Source organism: Rousettus aegyptiacus, unplaced genomic scaffold (genome assembly GCF_014176215.1).
Source record: "Rousettus aegyptiacus isolate mRouAeg1 unplaced genomic scaffold, mRouAeg1.p scaffold_m13_p_5, whole genome shotgun sequence".
NCBI lineage: Eukaryota > Metazoa > Chordata > Mammalia > Chiroptera > Pteropodidae > Rousettus > Rousettus aegyptiacus.
The window spans coordinates 12,711,521-12,728,492 of record NW_023416308.1 but is presented as its reverse complement, the minus strand read 5'-3'; the positions used below and the strand labels follow the sequence as shown (position 1 = coordinate 12,728,492).

Sequence of the window (16,972 nt, the reverse complement as noted above, 5' to 3'; positions counted from 1 at the left end):
AGTCTCTAGGCTAAGGGGAGTGGGGAACAGGGGAAACTGATGGGGGACGCGGGGTAGATGGAAAGAGGGCCGGGACAGGCTTGCTGCATGTTGGAGGTGCTTCAGGGCTGGGAGGAGCAGGGTTCACCATTCTACCTTCTCAGACGCAACCCTTTCCCTGCCTTTGGGATATCTGCTGGTCTAGGGGCCTCTCGGCCTCCCCAGTTCACCTCACTACATCTCAACCTGGATCTTGATTTCCCTCTTTGCTGTTGCCCTATTGGGTACTGACAAGGCCACTGGGATGATGCTATCACCTTGCCAGAATTATCCTGGGGCAAGATCAGGACCTCAGGTTGCCCAAGGCTCAGAGGCTATCTAAGTGTCCTTGGATCCCCTTGTTTATGTGCACCACCCGCAAGTCTGGGGGCCCTCCATAAGGCAACACTCCTAGCCTACCTCTGGATCTAGCTTTTGCTTCGTGAGGATCTTGCAATTTTTGTCCCACCATGGGGCAGCCGGAGCTTTGAATCCAATTCCTTGGGCAAAAGGTACCATGACAGTCTCCTGCCCCCATGTCAGGGTTGCACTCACCCCATGTCAGGGCATCTTCCAGTTGTTGACCTCAGTCTCCCACACTGACCTGTCCCCCAGTCTCATCTCTAACACCCCAAGTTCGACAGTCCCCACCCTACAACCTGAGCACCTGGCTTTACACTTGTTATGGTGTCCTGGAGGCAGCCCTTGTGCGGGGCCACTGCAGTTATTCCCACGTTTCCCGGGGAGCCTGGGAGAGAGGGATTCACCGATTGAATGGGTCACAGAGCAGGACTTGAATTTTGCACTAGAGACCCTGAGGCATTGGCCAAGACTGGCAGGTAAGCCCAGCACAGCCTAGCTAGCCTGCCAGAATTCAAGTATGCGCACTGCCACTCACCAGCGGCATGGCATTGGGGAGTCCCTAACCTCTCTCAACCTCAGTTTCCTCATCTGTAAAATGACAATGATACAACGAGAACCTCCTCGGGCTGTTGTGAAGATTAAAGGAATAAATGCATGTGAAGCCACAGCCATAGTTACGGAGCACACTGTCATCCTGCTTGAGGCATGGGGAGTGGCGGAGGGGGGAGGGGGGAGGATGCAAGGTCAGCATGTGTATGGAATGGGGGCAGGCTGGAGGCCAAGGTAACCAGGCCCAAGCAATGTCATCTGCCTAGTGACATTGCAATGATCACACTGTGAAAAGCACATGGCCATAGAGGGGCGGCCTCAGCAGAGCCACCACCCCCTCCAGGCCTGGGCCCCACACCCACCTGCATGAGTGTGATCCATACAGGCTCTGGTCCTGCCCCTAAGTGAGACTGTCTTTGAGCTTCCCCATCTGTAAAATGAGGAAGAGTTGTCCTGGCCCCGCTGGGTGATGTGCGGCATAGACCCTTCCTGAGAAGGCTGGACTAGCGTGGCACAGGGAACTGTCACTGCTGTTGTTATTGTCATCCTTATAGGAGAGCGAGGCCCAGGAAGGGGAGAGGCAGCAAAAAGGAGGGCCCAACTACAGCACCAAAGGAGCAAAACAGAACAGCAGAGTTGGTGGGCCCTGACGTGTTTAGTGACAGATATGGCATCACTTCCCTGAAATGTGTCAATCATTCATTAGTGACAGATATGACATCACTTCCCTGAAATGTGTCAATCATTCATTAGCGACAGATATGACATCACTTCCCTGAAATGTGTCAATCATTCATTAGTGACAGATATGACATCACTTCCCTGAAATGTGTCAATCATTCATTTCCCACATAGTCACCAAACACCAGTTTGCTGGAATGACAAAACCACGATGCAAAGATCTGGACAGGACAGTGGAACACTGAGGTCCAGGAGTCAGAATATCAGGTCCTGACAGAGTCTGGGGAGGCTTGTCAGGGGGGACTTCCTAGAGGAGGGGACGCAACACCAGGGTGCGCCAGGATTTATGGGGACCCGGGAAGTTCTCTTGGTCCAGTGACACGTGGAAAGAGAAAATGTAAGAAATATAATTTAAAATAGAACGTATTGGGCATGGGGGAGCTAGGATACCTGAGAGACTGAACCCCGAAAGCGGATCTAAGTATTTGGGGCAGGCAGGAGTGATTTGAATTTTTCTTGAAGAAGTTTCTTGGGTGATTTAGTTTCCCCATGTCGCTCACGGATGGTTGGAAGACTTAGGAAAGAAAGAAAAGGGAAAAGAATCAACTTGGTGCCCCTTGGGGGTCGCGAGGATCTCTGAGGTCCCAGACCCCGCCCGGGCGTCCGCGGCCAGTAGGGCACGCTGCCGCTTCCCCACACCGCAAGAACAGCATCTGGACTTCGAGGCCTCCGGCTGACCCCAGACCCGGGACTGCCCCCACCTGCATGGCCCCGCGGGGCGGGGCTGGGCGTGCGGGCTCCCCGGCCGCAGTGTCGCCGCAGCGTCGGCCCCGCCCCTGCCCGCTCCTCCCCCCCCGCGCCCGCCTCCCCTGGCAGCCGCGGCCCCGAGCGGCTTCAGAGCGGACGCCTGCGCCCAGCCCAGGTGAGCGCCCGCCCCCAACCCCCGAGACCCCGACCCCGACACCCTGCCGCACCCCCCATGTGCCTGCCCCGCCGCCTCTGCACCCCTGGCTAGTGCGCGCACTCTCGGGTCTTGGACCCGGAGCTGGCACTCTGAGGGCTGAGGGTCCGAAGCCAGGAAGAGAGACAAAGTGGAGCGGGAGTGCCCCCCTTCTTTCTCCCCTCCTCCGCTGGGTCATCCCCCGCTCGCCGCACAGCCCTACTGTGTGCTTTTCCCACTTCCTCAGCCACCTGGTCTGGTGGGGAGACCTGGACTGTCCCTAAAGGCTGCTTGAAAGGGCATCCCAGATAGAGGAACTGCACGAGCAAAGGCAGGGAGAGCACACAGGAGGTTTGCGTCTGAGCCCCAAACTCGAATGGTTGGCTGCAGACCTTGGATGCCGTCCCGAGAAAGGATGGAAGCCACTGAGGGCCTGAGCTGGGCAGGAGCCCCAGGGTGGATGTAGGAAGGGGCTATGGGACCCTTGGTGGACAGTGGGACCAGAGAGAAGGAAGGGGCCTGGGTAGAGGAGTGGGGAGAGGCACCTCCCCTTCCTGCACCAGCTGGGGCTCTGGGAAGTGTGTGGGGTCTCAGACAGGATGCAGACTCTTAGTGGGTAGTTAGCTCTCAGGCACTGTTACAACTTTTTGGCATTGGGCAGCTTGTGGGCAAAGGACAACACTCTGCAAAAACTTGGGGTCCCTTCCTGCCACCTACCCAGGACTTTTGCCTTTGAGTGAGAGTGTCTGGGCCTGCAGTAGACAGAAAGGCACCAAGCAAGCCTAGCACACAGTAGGCCTGGAGAAATTTCTGTCCCCAGCAAATCTGTTTCCAGGCCCAAGGTCCTGGGAGGTCTAGACACCTGGACACCTGCAAAGGGAGGAAACAGGCATCTGGTGGCAAGTTAAGGTCCCATCTTTTCTGAGATCTGTGGTCAAGCAGGTGAGGCCTGATATCAGGCAAGAACAGAGGTGAGTAGGGCTGAGCCAGAGATGAAGCCGGGATCTGAGGAAGGGCCCCCTTATGCCCAAGGAGGTTGCAAGTAGAGCAGGTGGTGGCCACGTATTACTGACCTGCCTTAGCATCAAGTGTGGGAAAGAGCATGGGTGTGCCCAGGTGGCCTTTGGGTGCCATTGCCTCCTGGCCTATAACAAGCACCTCTAGGGCAGGTAAGGTCAAGTGCCAGGCAGTAGATGGTCCTTCCCCAACCTTTTCCTCCTATCTTCTTGGCCCCCTTGCTGTCAGACACATACCCAGGGCACTTGCTGGGATCTGGGCTATGGCCAGTGGTCCTTAGCTCCATCCTGAGTTAGATTTCAGGAAGAACTTCCAGGGAAACAAAGGAGATGACAGTGGTATGGACTGCGAGGAGGTCAGCTGTAAAGAAGACAGCTACACTTTTGTTGTGGGACTTTCAGAGTCCAGTCTGTACACTACATCTTCTGGAATGCCCACCCTGTGGCCTTAAGGGATCCTTGGCTGCAGGGATCTCCTTGTTCACCCGGTTACCTCGCCCCCAGCCTGGTGACTTGCTGGGTAGTATGGGGACTTCTTGGGTCCCTGCTCCTCTTGGAACTAAGGTGGGAGGAAGGTGAGAAGCCACCCCGATGCCTCCACTTATGCTCGACCTTGGCAAGCCCTTGGCCCCTCGGTTTCTCTATTTGCTGTTGGGCACGGCCTCAGTACCACAGGCCTGGTAGGCATTTATGAAGAGAGGGGATGGTTGCTGGGGAGCTCATGGCTGCTGGGCATGGCCTGTGGCAGGACTGTGTGCCTAGCCTCTCTTCCCCCCAACCCCAAGAGGCCCAGGCTGGCTGCCCACTTCTGTTCACCATGGAGCTGGGTTTCCCTGGGGAGCAGTGGACTGGCCCAGCTCTGCCCCACCCCCAGCCCCAGCCCCTCCTGGCAGCAGCTCACACTGGGAGGAGGGGTGGAGGCTGGGCTGCCTCCTGGACCCCTGCCCCCTGGCCCTGCCTTCCAGGGCTGGGCAGCCTGGGTCCATTGCTGGGCTGGGAACGAGAAGCAGTGGCTGCCCTTGGAAGAGGTAGGTATCCAACGGCTGCCAACCAGGGTGCATGCCGGGGCCAGGGAGAGCTAAATATCACTCCATTGTAGGAAGGAGAAACCCAAGGACCAGGGTTCTGATCCACCCAAGTGGACCTGGGGTTTGACCACAGGCTTAGTAGCCTCCTTGGAGAAGGGAGGATCCCAGGGCTCCCAGGCTGTAAGATTTTGAAGGGTAGCAGAAAGCAGGGAGAATTTGCTGGATGAGGCGGGTGGGGCTGGACCTAAAAGTCTGGCTGAGGTTGGGGCAGAAGGGCTCCCCTGGCAGTGGGCACAGTCCAGGCAAATGTGGGAGAGGGGAGTGAGGGTGCTGAGCCTGGAGGGCCTCAAAGGGGAGTTGCCATCCAGGGGCACATTGTTCCTCTGTGATCTGGCTCCCCGTAGGGTTCCCAGCTCCAACGCAGGCCTCTTTCAAAAGCCCCCCCCCCCCACTATGTCTCTTATCTCTCTCTCTGTGTCTCTACCCACATCCCCATCTAAGGCCTGGTCCCCTGTTTCCCCCTGTTTCCCCCACTCTCCTCTGAAGGTCCTGAAGGCAACTTCAGCTGGGATGGCGGCTCCAGCATTTCTAAGGGCCGTGGGGTGTCCAGCCCCACCTGGGGCACCCTAGCCTCCCACAGCCCACCGTCTGTGCTCCAGCCCCCTGCCAATCTGAAGGCCATTCGCCATGGGCGGCTGCTTCTCCAAGCCCAAGCCAGGTAACTCCTCTCTTCTTGCCTCCTCCCTCCCCGCTCCCTCCTCCTGCCACCTTCTTCCTTCCCCTCCCTCTCTGCCTCCGAAGTAGGTCAGGCCAGGCAGCAGCTGCTCTGAATGTTAATGCACAGCAGGCAGGATGGGGTGAGGGGCCTGGAGCATTCTTCTGGCCCTCTTCCAGTGACCCCCTCGCTTTATTTGGGGCTTTGGGTGCTAGTGATGGGAACAGCAGCTGAGGGGAGGGTTCCTCTTGCCACAGGGTGGGGAGAGGAGCTGTGTCCCCCAGGGACATGGAAGGGGGTCTCTGGAGACACCCTCAGCCACTATGTGACCCAGGGTGTGCAGGTTACCACTCAGCCTCAGTTTCTCTGTTTACAAAATGACCTCTCAGAGTTGCTGTGAGAGCTAAATAGACAGGTCCCAGCCCTCTGCACCTCTTCTGGCCCCTTTGTGACCTTGGGCCATCTCTTCAGCTTCTCTGGGTACACTTCTCCATTTGTACAGGAAATCCCCACCATGCTTAGCCCAAGCGGTTCCAGCCTGGAGTGGGGGTGTCTCAGGGTGCCAGAGGGACCTGGGTTTGCTCTCCGCTGGAGAATCTTTGCTGGGCTCTCCCTCTTGCCCCCACTTTTCCTCTTCCCTCCTCATAACACCCAGGAAAGCAAGGTGCGCAGGCATGTCACAGATGAAGAAACCGAGGCCGAGAGATACCTCTTTAGTGCCCAGCCAGTGCCCTGCTTATGGTGCCCAGGCCACCCTGCCCAGGCTGGCTCACCCCAGCTCCCCTTACCTGATACCCATCAGCTCCATTACCTTGGAACGCCTGAGCCTTTTCTCCATTACTTGGGTCTGAAGGGGAAGTTGGGGGCGAGAGAAGATGTATGATACCCTGCTAGGCAGAGGGACCCACCCACATCTGCTCTGGGAACCCATTCTTCCTCCCCTCAGCCCCACCCATGCTGTGGACACCCAGCCCTAGACTATACACCTCCCTGCCTGATGTATAACCTGGGCAAATGATGTCCATTGTCTTGACCTCAGCCTCTCCCCATCAGAACTGGGCAGGAGGACATTGGCTGGCCCCATACTGGCTCCTGTAGGACTGCTGGCCTGGCTGGAGAAAATGCCACCTGTAGCTTCTTTTAAACGAATGTAAAGGACTGGCTTGCCTGGACTCCTGGTACAGGGGCTGCATACTCACCACACCAGAACTCGGCCTCTTGAGTCCAAATCAAGCCCCGCTTCCTGGCTGTGTGGCTTTGGACAAGTGACTTCACTTCTCTGAGTCTCTCGTGTTCTCACTTATAAAATGGGGCTAATAATTGTGCCCTCTGTACAGGCTGTTGTACTTAGCACAGGGCCCCACACACAGGAGGCACTTGCAGAACACTATTATCCCCTCGTCTGGGCCGGGGATCTCTGTAGCTAGGACTCCCCTGTGGGGCTGTAGCAGGAGGACAGGAGCTTAGGCCCCAGGCACACATGCTGGGCACATCAGTGGTGAGGCTCATGGAATTTCAGGGTGCAGGAGTGAGAGCCTTCAGCCATGAGAGTTCAGCTGGAGTCAGAAGGGGCCGCAGGGAAACCAATTCTTCACTTCCTACCTTCACTTCCTACAATTCTTCACTTCCTACCTTTCTCAATTCTGTGGCTTGGAGCACATCAGCACATACTTCCTGAGCCTCCTCTATACACCTATGCTTCAGTGGCTTTGTGTTCCTGATAGGAAGTATTCCAGGCCAGCCCCTTGCTAAGCTCAGAACTAGGAGGAAGTGCACCTCTCCTGGTATCTGGTCACCTGCCTTTTATTAGGCCACAAGTGCTACCCGAAGGTTTTCTCTCTTTGCCATGGCTGCCAGGAAGCTCAGAGCTACCAATAAAACACTATTACCTAACTTCATCTGGTGAGCTTATACTCTGGGTTACGTATATGATCTTTAGCATTCACTGTCGCTGAAGAAACAGATGCTATTCTCTCCGTTTTATAACAAAGGCATCTGCCCACGGGGGCTAAGGCAGGGACTTGTGGTCACATGGGCAGCTGAGAATCGGGGCTAGGATTGATTTGGCTCTGCGGGTGAGCAAAGACCCCTCTCCTCATCTGCTGTTCCCGACTTAATGGCTTCCGGTTAAATTGTATCAGGAAGTGTCTCGGAGTCTTGTGGAAGAAGGTGGAAGATGAAAAAAGCCTGGCTTGGCTGTTGTCTGGGCCTCTGCCAGGCCGTTCTTGTGAGTTCCCTCTCTAAAGCTCATGTAGCTGGTGTCAGCTGAGTCCAAAATATTTTCTTTTGAACTCTTCTGAAAACATTCTAACACCATTACATAAAGTGTGGGAAATAGAGGGAAAAACCCATAATTTCCCCCACCTGACACAACAGCTCCAGCATGTGGTGTGCTCAGGCACCCTTCCTGCCCAGCTGGAATCATGGAGTGAACCGTCACCCCTGTCCCCTGCCATGCCCAGGCCTGGGCTGGGGACTGTAATCTGAGGATAGGGTGGCTGCCGTCAGGCTCCCAGGCCAGGCCAGGGTAGGGGATTAGCACAGCTGGAGATGGAGGTACATGGAGGGGCTGGGCAGCCAGGGGAGGCAGTACCTGAGCTGAGTCTAGGTAGATGGGCAGGAGTTAGGGCCGGGAAGGATGGCAGCCTGGGCAAAGGAAACTGCATAGGCAAAGGCTGGTAGCTGTGACTCTGGGTTCTTTGCTTCTGTAGTGAAAGGTCTGGGGTGATGAGGATGAGAGGTGAAGCTAGGAGACACGCCTGGAGGCTCTGGTGCCTTGGGATTTGGGAGAGGCACCTTCTGCTTTTGCATTGGGCCCAAGCTGTGCCAGGGGCTTAGCTTCCATTACTTAGCCTTCCTCCCAGCGGCAGCAGCCCAGGAGGCCGGATTATCGCTGCTCAAAATTCTGTTTATTGTTCCTTTCTAATTAGAAAAATACTCCAGGTGCATTGTAGGGAATTTGGAAAATGCAGAAAAGTATGAAGAAGAAAATGACAACCTCCAGTTAACTCCCCCCTAGAATTGGCCCCACGGGCAGGCTGGGGAAGTAGTGTGTTTTGTGTGGCAGCTGGGGGCGGGGGAGGCTGTCCCCTTTCTGCTCTGTCCACATGCAACCCCCAGGTGGGGGTCACCCCCAAGGCCCCAGACCCTTGCATGTGAAGATGCTGAAACACCAGTGCTTGGTAAATGCTGAAGGATTCTCAAAGTGGTGAAATCAGCTAATTTGAGAAGTTGAAATTATTTTGTGTACACGTTTTTTTGAGTTTTGTAAAAAAAAAAAAGTCAAACCTATGAGAAATTTGCAAACATAGAACAAAGAACCCTCGATTTCCCATCACCCAGATTCACTGGCTGGGATCTGAGCTGCACCTGTTTGGGATGCCCTGTTCTCACTTGAGTCAGATCCTAAATGAGCCCCTGATCTCTCAGGGATGTCGTTGTCCTCCACTGAGGACTGTGCCCTTGGAGGCAGAGCAAGACTCAGAGGACCGGGGCTCTTTCCTCCATACAGATTCCTGGAGAAAGGGCAATTTCAGGGTTTAAAGAGCTTTGTTTTTGCGCCCCCCCCCCACCATGAATTATGTTATTGAAATTAAAAAAACATGCAGAAATTAATTCAAGCCCACCCAGGGGCTGCCCCTGCCACACCTACCCTGCTTCTTGCCTACTTTAAGGCTCTTTGCCGGGTGCTGCAGATGGCTTTCTGGAGAGGCTGAGGCACAGGGAAGACCCGCACTCAGGAGCGGGCCTTGCTCAGAGCTTGTGGGGTATGCAGGCTGAGGGTTCACGGTGCCCCTCTCCTGCCCTGCCCACCCGCAGTGGAGCTCAAGATTGAGGTGGTGCTGCCCGAGAAGGAGCGGGGCAAGGAGGAGCTGTCAGCCAGCGGAAAGGGCAGCCCCCGGGCCTACCAGGGCAACGGCACTGCCCGCCACTTCCACTCAGAGGAGCGCCTGCCTGCCCCTCACCCCTACCCTGGAGCTCAGGACTGTGTGGAGGCCGCCGTCTGCCATGTCAAGGACCTCGAGAATGGCCAGTGGGTACTGGGCTTGGGACGGGTCAGAGGCCCCAAGGTGGGAGGGCAGAGCACAAGCCACTGATGTGGTGGGTGGGAAGGCCTGGAAGGGGCCCCTAGCCAGCTCTTGTCCTGGCCTCCTCCACTGTGGCTTCTGCTGGTCCGGGCCTGCTCCCTGAAAGGCTGGACTCTAGGAGGCGGTACCGGCAAGAGGTGGTGCCCCATATCCGTCCTGACTTCTGAGGGCAGCCCTTCCCCAGGATGCGAGAAGTGGAGCTGGGCTGGGGGAAGGTGTTGCTGGTGAAGGACAATGGGGAGTTCCATGCCCTGGGCCACAAATGTCCACACTACGGTGCGCCCCTGGTGAAAGGTGAGTTGTCGAAACGTACATGGGGGCTGGGGACAGGCTCTCCTCCAGTGGGCTCGGCCACTGCACCATCACGAGGGGACGCTCTGCCCCTAAAAGGGCTCACACCCCAGCTCCACCAGGCCCCAGGCCAGTTTGGCTCCTTCCTGAGCCTCCTTTTCATCTATTGGTGGGGTCTCCTGGGCTGTGTGGAAGGGCCAGGGGGTGCTGGGACTCTGGAGAGGGGCTCTTGCCAGTGACCTCAGCTTGCACTGCCCCTCCCAGGTGTGCTGTCCCGTGGCCGGGTGCGCTGCCCCTGGCATGGTGCCTGCTTCAACATCAGCACTGGGGACCTGGAGGACTTCCCTGGCCTGGACAGTCTGCACAAGTTCCAGGTGGAGCTGGGTGTGCGGTAGGGTGGGAGCCTCAGGGTACAGGATCAGGGGCTGGAAAACCCAAAAGCCTGGTTCTGAGCACTGAAGCACTTGCAGGTGAAGATTGAGAAGGAGAAGGTGTACATCCGGGCCAGCAAGCAGGTGAGGGGGTGGCTTGGGGCTCAGGCAAAAGGGAGAGGTGAGGTGGGCATCTGGGCCTGGACAACAGTGTGTGCAAAGCTCTGCGGTGGGAGGCGTGAGTGTGGCTGGGGAGTGGAGTGAAGGCCTGCATGATGCAGATGAGGCTGGGCTGCTAGGATGATGGCATAGGGAGGTTGGCTAGGACCCCAGTTCCTAGCTGCTCTCCACTCTCTGGTGACCCCCAGGCCTTGCAGCTGCAGCGAAGGACCAAGGTGATGGCCAAGTGTATCTCTCCAAGTGCTGGCCACAGTGGCAGCACCAACGTGCTCATTGTGGGCGCAGGTTGGTGGGGTCATGAGGGGCAGGGTGAGGGTGGGGAGAGGTGGTCCCTGACCCGCAGCCCCCTCCTCTCAGGCGCAGCTGGCTTGGTGTGTGCGGAGACCCTGCGGCAGGAGGGCTTCTCAGACAGGATTGTCCTGTGCACTCTGGACCGGCACCTCCCCTACGACCGGCCCAAGCTCAGCAAGGTGTAGGGGAGGGCGAGTGGGAGCTGGGGCCTATCTCTCTGGGTACAGTCAGGCCCACTTTGGAGCCTTGCTTGTTGCCCCTTGGGAGTCTGGCCAGCTGCTCTCTCCACTCATGCCAGACACTGTGATGCCTGGCATTTGAAGATCTGGGTTTGTTGAGTTCTTTCCTGTAGTCCCTGTGTTACCTGGGGCTGGCCTACCCTCCCTGGGCCCCAGGTACTCTGTTGCAAGTGGAACAATGGCTGCCTGGCCCTGTCTGAAGCTGGCTGTCTCCCACAGTCCTTGGATGCTCAGCCCGAGCAGCTGGCCCTGAGGCCCAAGGAGTTCTTCCGAGCCTATGGCATCGAAGTGCTCACTGAGGCCCAGGTAGGGGGCATGGCTGGGGAACCATGAAGGGCATGAGGCCCTGTTGGTACCTGAAGGTGTGGGGGTGCTCTGCCCTCCTGGCCCTGCTACCTAGGCACCCAGAGGGTGCACCCTGAAGCGTAAAGAATAAGGAGGAGTTGCCAGGTGAGGGAGGAAGAACAATTCAGGGGGCCAGGAACAGCACTGTGAAGCTGCTCAGGGGGGTCTTGCTGGGCTCTGGACACACTGCAGGACTCGGAAGTGGGCAGCCAGGCTCAGGTCTATGCTCTGCCCGGTGGGATTGCAGGTGGTCACAGTGGATGTGAGAAACAAGAAGGTCGTTTTCAAGGATGGCTTCAAGCTGGAGTACAGCAAGCTGCTGCTGGCTCCAGGGAGCAGGTGAGAGGGGATCTCCCCTACTGCCCCCTGGGGGACACTGGGCAGGGCACCAGCCAGGATGGGAAGGCTCAGGTGCTGGGAGCCCCTCACCAGCACTGGCCATTTCTCAGCCCTAAGACCCTGAGCTGCAAAGGCAAAGAGGTGGAAAACGTGTTTACCATCCGGACGCCGGAGGATGCCAATCGTGTGGTGAGGCTGGCCCGGGGTCGAAATGCGGTGGTCGTGGGAGCCGGCTTCCTAGGTGAGCAACTGGGGGTGGTGGGGTGGTGCTGATTCTAGGGGGTACAGGGTGCCAGTTCGCTGCCCACCACCCTGGCCCAGGGATGGAGGTGGCTGCCTATCTGACTGAGAAGGCCCACTCAGTGTCCGTGGTGGAGCTGGAGGAGACGCCCTTCAGGAGGTTCCTGGGGGAGCGTGTCGGTCGTGCCCTCATGAAGGTGAGCCCACCCTGGCCCCTGGCCCCTAGGAACTCTGGGCACCCATGGGTTCTCACTCACTGTCCACCTGCCCTGACAGATGTTTGAGAACAACCGAGTCAAATTCTACATGCAGACGGAGGTGTTGGAGCTACGGGCCCAGGAGGGAAAGGTGGGCCCTTCTCCTTGCCCCTCTCTGTCCCCTCACCCCAGCGCCTGGGAGCTTGGCTCAGCCGCTCACCTGCCCACTCCCCACAGCTGAAGGAGGTCGTGCTGAAGAGCAGCAAGGTGGTGCGGGCCGACGTCTGCGTGGTGGGCATTGGTGAGTGGGTAGGTAGGTGGGTGCGAATGAGCAGAGCCTTGGGCCAGTCCCTTCCTTTCTCTTCCCTGAGCCTCAGTTTTCACATCTGCAAAATGGGGACTCTAATCGTACCCACTTCAAAGGGGTGTCGGGGAACAGGCATACTGGGCTTGGCCTAGGCCTGGCACAGAAGGTGCTCCCAGTGACAACTGCCCACTCTCATGTGACTCCATGTCCTGCCCTTTATGGGCTCCAGAAAACAAACATGCCTCTAACTGGTCCCTGCTGCACTTGAGGTGCCACTTTGGGGAGGGACAAAGCTGGGAGGTGGCAGCACGGGTTGGGATGGCAGTGTATGTCGACCCCCACCAGGGAGCTTCCTGGAGTGCTTCTCAGAGGAGGAGATACCTGAGGCCTGATGGGAGGCACGGGGGCTGGTGGGGACCCAGACAGAGGGGACAGGATGCACAAAGGCCAAAGGGTAGGCGGCCCATTGGATGATCAATCTGCAGCTGGGTTTTGGCAAGGGAAGGGTATGGGTCATGCAGTGCAATGACGAGGGAGAAGGGAGGGACCAGGGTGTGGACACTGGCCCTGTCCTGTCAGGTGCGGTGCCCGCCACGGGCTTCCTGAGGCAGAGTGGCATTGGTCTGGATTCCCGAGGCTTCATCCCTGTCAACAAGGTGGGGCTGGGTGAGGTGGGAAGGGAGCTGGACTGGGGGTGGTGGGAAGTCCAGGTTAGGGCCTCTGTTTCATCCATGAAGCCCTGGACCATCTCCCCACAGATGATGCAGACCAATGTCCCAGGTGTGTTTGCGGCAGGTGATGCTGTTACCTTCCCTCTGGCCTGGAGAAACAATCGGAAAGTGAACATCCCACACTGGCAGATGGCTCATGCCCAGGGTATGGCCAGCCCCACGGCAGGGTGGGGGATGTGAGGCTGTTCCAGAGTACCAGCCTCCCCCAGTCCCACCCCTCAGTTGATGACCTTGGGTCTTGGTTGCTGGTTGCAGAGCTTTTCAAAGCTCTGTGGTGGTCTGTCTGGCCAGCCTTATCCAGGTGATCAAGCCAGCTCACAGAGCAAGTCCTGTGGCCCATCTCCAGAGCCTTCCCTCCTATGCCCTCTGGATACCCCATTCAGCCAGCCACAGTGCCCCACACCAATTATCCTTCCACAAGCCTCTCCTTTTCTTTTGTCCTCAAAAACACACATTCACCAGGGAGAAAGGATTTAGTAGGACATGGGCCAGTTCCCCTCTCAGTGCCTCTGTCTCCCTTGAGTCACTCAGCTGGCTGTGGGAACTCAGTTGCCTTAATCAGGCCCCTGGGAGGCTGCTATCTAGGCCTGGAAACCCGGGCTCAGTGGGGGAACTGTTGTGCTCTCTGAGGAATAGCTTTCCCCACTCACCAAGCCTCCGAAGCTGTGTTCACTGTGTATACTTGGTCTGGGCTCCTGAACTGCCAGTACCAGCAAGTTAGCTACCTCATCGGGATGACCGCCAGGCTCCCCGCATCCACCTCCCCTCCCCTCCGCCTTCATGTTATCCGAGTCTCTGCTGCCTGAAACCCCACTCCTGGTACCAATTTCTGTTCTGGTCCAAGGTCTGAAGATGGTGCTAGGTTTTAAGGAGCCAAAGGCTGCTTATCAGCTGAATGAAATTAAGGTTTAACGGAGAAGGTCCGGGGGACTCTCACAGACATCCAACCACAAGACTCCAGTGGAGCTTCATGGACTGGAAAGGCACCCACTATTCTCTCTGGGGCCCTGGGTGTAGCTGACATCTCTCTTTCTCAGGCACTTGTGCCCACTCTCCTGCTTCCTTCTTCAGACCTGATGTATCTGATTCGTTGTCTGCATGCACACCTGAGATGGAGGGGCAGCCCCATAGCCCCAGACCCAGGGCACGTCATTCAGATTCTCCAGAGAAGCAATCTAAGTGGCCAGCTTTGAGCTAGGTGTCTCCCTCTGTACCAATCAGCTGCAACCAAGGGGGTACAGTTGCCTGGGTAATGATGCGCCTCTTGACCTCTGCGGATGCAAGGAGGAGTAGCCTACATATGAAGGGTCCCTAAAGAGCGGGGGCAGGCAGTGTAGGGATGGTGGGGGCTAGGGTTGGGCTCTCACTACTCTGGGTCCCGCAGGGCGCGTGGCAGCCCAGAACATGCTGGCTCAGGAGGCAGAGATCAGCACCGTGCCTTACCTGTGGACCGCAATGTTTGGCAAGAGCCTACGCTACGCGGGTAACTGTAGCCTCCGACGGACGGACGATGCCGGGCCTGGAGCACGTAGGGGCGGAGCTAAGGTGTTAGCGGAGTGCACAGGTGGGGCCTGGAGTTTGGGCGGGGCCACGACCCCCTATAGGAAGTAGCAAAGAACTCGATGGTGGCAAAGCCAGGGACTACCTAAAAAGAAAAAGGGATCTGGGCCTCAAGAGGGGAACGGGATAGTTAGGAGGGCTCAAGATGCTGATCCGGCGGAGCCCCATCCTCCTCGCTGGGCTCACGTGGGCGCCTCTCGCCTGCCGGGCCTACAGGGTATGGAGAAGGTTTCGACGACGTCATCATCCAAGGGGATCTGGAGGAGCTGAAGTTCGTGGCTTTTTACACCAAGTGAGAACAACGGGGCGGAGAAGGGGAGCGAAGCAGCGGGAGCTCGGTGGTTAGGGGGAATTCATCCCAGAGAAGATGCTCCAGACAAGGGGTCTTACCTGAAAGGAGGATCTAGTGGCAAAAGGGGGCAGCTAGGCAGGCAGGAGGCACTCACTGCCAGGGAGAGGTGAGGAAGTGGAGCAGTAATACCACCTGCCGTGCATTGGGGTGGGACATTTTATCTTCAGGACAGCTCTTTGAGGTGGGTGTTGTTGACACACCGCTTCTACACTGAGGGAAGTCCCAGCCCTGAACCGCACTGAAGAGTAGGAGTAAGGCTGGTGCCCCCATAGGGTTCCCGTAGGAGCCCACAGCCGGTGCTGGGCTTTTAAAGTGCGGAGCAGTGAGGGCTGGTGCTCAGGATGTCCAGTTGTCTAAGGTAAGATCCCTCCCTGGGCCCCAGGTAGACAGGAGTGTGTCAGGGTCTCCAAGAAGAAGGGCCACTGCTGGGCAGTCTCAGGCTCAGCCACCCTCTCCCTGCAGAGGTGACGAGGTGATCGCCGTGGCCAGCATGAACTATGATCCCATCGTGTCCAAGGTGGCTGAGGTGCTGGCCTCGGGCCGTGCCATCCGGAAGCGGGAGGTGGAGTGAGTGTGGGCACTGGAGACCTGGGGTGTGGAGGGCAAGAAGTCCAACAAAGGACTGTTTCAAGATACCCATGACAGCCAGGTGCCCCATAGCCCTCCTCCAGGGCCAGTCCCCTCACTCTGGGTCCCCATCAGTTTGAGGCTCTCAGGGCTATGGGGCCATATGGGGCAAAAGTTGTGATATGGGAGTGGTCTGGTTATATGTGCTGTTGGGTGATAGAAGGGAAATAGACCAGGGACAGTACTGTGGGGAAGAGTCAAGGCCCACTGCTTGGGCAATCACTGAGCCTGGGGCACCTGACTGGACATGGTTGTGTTGAGCCTGGCAGAAGCCATGTAGGAAAATGCAGCTAGTATGTCCCTGGGGATGCCCTGCACAGTGATGTGGGGTGGTTGTTTGGGGTCTGGGAGAGCTGACACCAGCCATTACCCTCATCCTGGCCTGGTGCCAATGGGAGTCACCCTGTGGGGTCGACCTGCCTACAGAGAGCTCCCAGGGACTGAGGAAAGCCTGAAGGCATGGGATGGGGGTAGGCCTCAGGGTAGAAACAGTGGAGAACCAAAAAGGGACATAAATGACGTGCTCTCTCCCTGGCCTTCTGTCTCTCCCTCTTGCCCTCGCAAAGGCTGTTTCTGCTGCACAGCAAGTACGTGTCCTCTGTCCTTCTTGTTGACTGTTCTGAGCCTCTCCCACCTCAGCCCAGAGTCTTTCCCCTTCTGCCTAAGTACACATTGGGCTGGGCACCAGGACCTGCCACAGAGCAGGCCCCTGCTGCCTTCAAGGGCTAGCTGTTCATGGTGCTGAGTAGGGAGCCTGCTCTCTTCATCTGCCCTGACTCCTCCTCCTCCCCTCATTCCTGCAGGACCGGTGACATGTCTTGGCTCACAGGGAAAGGATCCTGAGCTTGCATGCAGCAGACTTAGGCAGGCTTGCTGGGGCACCAGGGCCAGAGGCCAAGCCCTGGGGGCAGGTGCCAACCGCCAATTTCCCAGGGTCCCCCAGGGCAGGACCTGAGCCCTCCCAGTGTTTGCCATCTGCTGCCTGGCTCACTTCCAGAGAGGCCTCTGCTGCTTCCAAGAGATGCTCACCACCCAAGGCCTCCACAGTTACCAATGGCTGGCAGTGGAGGCGAGACAGGCCCCGCCTCTTCTATGTATTGGGACTGGTCCCCTGTAGGGGCCTGCAACATCTTAGACATTACCTTAAAATTAAAACACACACATTTGCAGATCTGTGTGACTTCCACTTAATTGGGCAAACACTCACAAGAGAGAAATCAGAGAGACAGGCACAACCACAGAATGCTTAGTGCCAAGGAAGTTTGGCCTGTGAGTGCTCAGAGGAGGTAGCAACTGATTCTGCCGCCGGGGTTAGGAAAGTCTTCTCCAACCAATATCTTGGATCTTGAAGGAAGGGCATTCCAGGTAGAGGGGACTACATACGCAAAGGGCTTGAGACAGGAAGTGCTTCTTCGGAAGTCAGGCAATTGGCAGTTTGGAGACATTTGCCCACTTACGGTTGTGAGAACTGGGTTCTGAGACAGAGCTCATGCTTCTCATGGCA

The 16,972-nt window shown here is 57.4% G+C and overlaps 1 protein-coding gene across 6 annotated transcripts; it reads left to right on the top strand.

Annotated features, from left to right (window-relative positions):
• The first annotated feature begins 2,470 nt into the window (after window positions 1-2,470).
• On the top strand, window positions 2,471-16,838 carry AIFM3 (apoptosis inducing factor mitochondria associated 3). Of its 6 annotated transcripts, XM_016120159.2 has the most exons (23): window positions 2,501-2,533; window positions 3,387-3,522; window positions 4,533-4,595; window positions 5,142-5,313; window positions 9,130-9,343; window positions 9,583-9,692; window positions 9,954-10,063; window positions 10,160-10,204; window positions 10,429-10,525; window positions 10,598-10,710; window positions 10,990-11,076; window positions 11,363-11,454; window positions 11,565-11,695; window positions 11,776-11,891; window positions 11,971-12,042; window positions 12,129-12,192; window positions 12,778-12,854; window positions 12,957-13,074; window positions 14,314-14,412; window positions 14,706-14,781; window positions 15,304-15,408; window positions 16,035-16,055; window positions 16,272-16,838. In XM_016120159.2, the coding sequence occupies exons 4-23, from the start codon at window positions 5,283-5,285 to the stop codon at window positions 16,309-16,311; spliced, it is 1,818 nt and encodes a 605-aa protein (XP_015975645.1). In that variant the 5' UTR covers window positions 2,501-2,533; window positions 3,387-3,522; window positions 4,533-4,595; window positions 5,142-5,282; the 3' UTR covers window positions 16,312-16,838. The 6 variants fall into 6 exon arrangements, with proteins under 6 accessions (XP_015975646.1, XP_015975650.1, XP_015975645.1 ...); XM_016120165.2 differs by lacking the exon at window positions 2,501-2,533 and having other exon boundaries at window positions 3,225-3,522; window positions 11,818-11,891; XM_016120157.2 differs by lacking the exon at window positions 2,501-2,533 and having other exon boundaries at window positions 3,228-3,522.
• The last annotated feature ends 134 nt before the right edge of the window (window positions 16,839-16,972 follow it).